Here is a 3686-nt window from a genome sequence, read left to right as displayed (position 1 = left end):
GGACGAAGAAGATGGGGGGCGGGCCAAGCGGGCACCTTCGGACCTCACTGACGAGGAGGAGGGGGAGCAGGGGAGGGCGGAGATGGCAATCGAGGGGTCTCCCGGCCAAGACGACGCCGTTGAAGACTGGGAGGCGTCTCCTGGCCTTGAACCAGAGGAGGAAGAGGAAGAGGAGCGGGAGGAGGAGACCATCCTAGGGGCGTACCCAAGCCATCGCCACGGGGAGACGACGGGGAAGGCGCCGAGCAGCTGGCGGACGCCGGACCACGCAGGCGGCGCGGGGGAGGCCGTGAGGTGGAACCTCGCGGCGGCGCGCGCCGACAGGGACGCCTCGCTGCTGGCGGACATGCTGTACTGGGGCAACAAGAGGAGCCTGCGCGCCCGGCGGCAGTTCCTCCCGGCGCTGCTGTGCGCCGCGGAGCCCCACGCGCTGGTCGTCGGCGCCGTCAGGGACTTCCTGGCCAGGGCCGAGCCCAAGAGCGACAAGAACTGGGAGAACTGCGCCTCGCTCCTCTGCTGCGTCCCCAGCCTCAGGGCCGAGCCGTCGGCGGCCACGCTGGAGCGGGCCAGACGGCTGGCCGAGGACTGGAGGGAGATGATCATCGGCAGGCCTGAAACTTGCAGGGACCTCGGCCGGCTCGCCGTATGGGGCCTTCTGCAGTTTCTTGCCTCGTACAAAATCACCTTGGAGCTGGACGCCGATGGGATAAACCATCTCCTCGCCGACGTCCCGCGCAACAAAAAGCAGAGCTGCATCGAGCTCCGCAATGGTCTCGGGCTGATCCACGCCATGGCTGGTATGCTAGGACGCCTCTCACTGCTGAATCATAGTTTCATGAACTGCTGTGGCCGAATGCAGATAGTCAGTGTGTTCTCCAATCCACTTAGCATATACAGTACTTTTGGTTTCTCGCTTACATGGATCATCATTATCATGTGGCCTATTGAGATACTTTCAGTGGTATGCCCCTGAAGTGGTGCTCGATGTTGCTTGTTCTTTGGATATGAATAGAGTCAACAGCTCAACATGCTTGCACAGGGGTTGCCACGGATGATATTGTTTGCTCTTCACATTTAGCTCAACATTTAAGTGCTAAGTCATGGTCCTATAATATTGCACCTTAGTGTTCCATGCACTCTCTCTGTAGCTGTACAATATATAATATACTCCCTCTGTAAACAAATGTAAATGTCTTGCATTTGTTTACAGAGGGAGTACTATTGTTCAGATATTCCCAACCTGTAGCTGTACATGTTAAAATCTTACTGCAGGCATGTTTGGACCTTGCAAACCCTGCAAGAATTGGAAAACAAAATTGCATTCCAAACAAGTTCTTTGCAGATTTTCCAACCATTCTCTTGTATACTCATATTCCAAACAAGTAATAATGTTTTTTGTTAGGTGAGGAATATACATATTTCTCCATGTTATTTTGTTGATGCAGTGGCGAAACTGACAGTTATTCATGCTCATGCATTTGTTTGGTACTGGTTCCGAGTCATACGGAATACTATTATACAATATCACCAGCTGCTGATGCATAACTTATGGCAAGTGGACAAGCGGCTACTTTGCTAATTTCAAGCTGAAATATATATACTGTTGTCATCATGCATGCATGCAAATTGTAGCAGCGGGCGATGACAGTCTTTTACTGCTTGATGTTCTCCCAGTGTCTCATTTATACATATCTTTTGCAGTTAATACCTGTATCAAGAAAATGTTATTACAATTTTTTTTCAAAAAGGAGATAACCCCGGCCTCTGCATCATGTGATGCACGGCCACAGAAAAAAAGTTGGGCCATGTTATCTTCTTTTCGAAAAAAATTAACACTTCCACTTTGCCTGTTGCACGCGCTATGTTGAGTTGCTGATTCATTCTTCTGCAGACTCGGCCGACCATCTGATTGAGAATGGGAAGCCAGTTGATGCTACCAGCCATCTGATTGAGAATGGGAAGCCACTTGATGCTATAAAACTGGCGTGTGATTTGAATCTGACCGACAAATATCCTCCACTTTCCCTCATGAATGATTATGTTGGCAAAGCTAAGAAGACTGCTCAGGAGATATTGAGCAGGGAAGGCGATTCACGGGACTCTCTGGTTTGTCCTTCGCATATCTTCCTCAATAAGAATATCTTGTCTTGCATGAGAGTGATTTTTCCAAACTGAACATCTTTATACTAGTCAAGCTCATATGAATGTGAGTAGAGTTAGATCGTGAATTTTGAATCAAAATCTGGATATATCGACTTTCACAGGATTAGAAAAACAATTGCACAGCTTTTTTTTTTGATTTACATATATGCTGCAAATACTAATAGTACATCATATCATTTCGCTATAAGCTTTCAACTGATTTGGCTCCTTGGGGTTTTGCCTTGGATGGGCAGAACCAGGCCATGGCGAGGCAGGTGAACGCCCTGATACTGTCGTGGAGGGCGGTGGACGAGCACGTCGACGTCGCGCACCGCACCGGCATCAAGGCGGAGATCACCCAGCTGCTGCACGGGTACGCGCGCAAGCGGCAGAGCCTGTCGGTGCCGGTCGGCTCTTCCTCCTCCTCCTCCCCGCCTGCCTGGAGCCCGCAGCGGCGGCGTCAGGAGCTGCCGCCGGAAGAGGAGGAGGCCCGGCAGAAGCAGCACAAGAAGCGGAAGCAGAAGCCGCACTGGCTGCAGCGGGAGGAGCGGCAGCACCGGTTCCACGAGCAGCCCAGGTTCTTGCCCCGGTGCGTCGGTGCCCGGCCGGGGCACGACGCCGGCGGGGGCCGTGATCGTGGCGGCGAGGGGCTCCCGGGGGTCCGTGGAGGGCCTCCTCGGTGCCCTGGTAGCCCGTATTAGCTGGTAGCGTCGCTCGCTCTTGGCCACGTCCTGCTGCCTTGCCTTCAGACCAGACAAGAGTATGTATGTAGAGTATGGTGCGACTGATCATGGGGCTGATGGTGCACGTATCTTTAGGATTAATTAACGTAAAAGTTGAGCTTAACCTCGTGGTTTACTGGTTAGAGTGCCTCACTCATTTAGACGAGACGATAAACGGAAGTCCGTCTATATTACATCTAGATGTGACATAATATCTTACATCTAAGTATGATGTCATGTGTTTTGTAATCCTTCCTGCTTGACTTTTTTGTTGTTCGTTTGTTTTTTGGGCGTTGCTACATGTCCGCCGGCCGATGATTCTAAAATATCCGCCGCATCGATGGCCGTTGGATCCCCGCGCTGTTAGCCGTTTGATGTAGTGCCCGCGCCTCGCATGCCCCCTCATTAATTCCCGCAACAAGTGTGTTGCAGAAACAAACAACCTTGCCCCCAGTCTCGACAGAGCACAGAGCTGCGCCTAGCACGGGCGCCACCCCAACCCGCCCATGTTCCTGCAACAAGACCCATGTTGCAAAACTTGCATTTCAAGATAACCTTTGTTGCAAGACCATCTCCGACCTCTTCTCTGTATTCTTGCAACAAGACCCTTATTGCAAAAATTTCAACATCTCCGACCTCTTCTCTGTATTCCTGCAACAAGACCCTTGTTACAAAACTTGCATTTCAAGATAACCTTTGTTGCAAGACCATCTCCGACCTCTTCTTTGTATTCCTACAACAAGACCCTTGTTGCAAAAATTTCAACAACATCTCCGGCCTTTTCTCTGTATTCCTGCAACAAGATCTTTGTTGCCAAAAAAA

At 51.1% G+C, this 3686-nt stretch overlaps 1 protein-coding gene across 1 annotated transcript in view; it reads left to right on the top strand.

Moving 5' to 3' along the window:
* The window catches only part of LOC123191492 (uncharacterized), a 4332-nt gene extending 1231 nt beyond the window's left edge, over positions 1–3101 (top strand). Inside the window, exons 2-4 of the mRNA XM_044604206.1 lie at positions 5–797; positions 1892–2106; positions 2397–3101. Of these exons, the coding sequence (XP_044460141.1) occupies positions 5–797; positions 1892–2106; positions 2397–2843 (1455 nt within the window). The 3' untranslated portion in view covers positions 2844–3101. The remainder of the gene's footprint in view (positions 1–4; positions 798–1891; positions 2107–2396) is intronic.
* The last annotated feature ends 585 nt before the right edge of the window (positions 3102–3686 follow it).

Source organism: Triticum aestivum, chromosome 2A (assembly GCF_018294505.1).
Source record: "Triticum aestivum cultivar Chinese Spring chromosome 2A, IWGSC CS RefSeq v2.1, whole genome shotgun sequence".
NCBI classification, from domain to species: Eukaryota; Viridiplantae; Streptophyta; class Magnoliopsida; order Poales; family Poaceae; genus Triticum; species Triticum aestivum.
The sequence above is the reverse complement of the archived record's forward strand: the minus strand, read 5'-3'. Positions and strand labels throughout refer to the sequence as shown.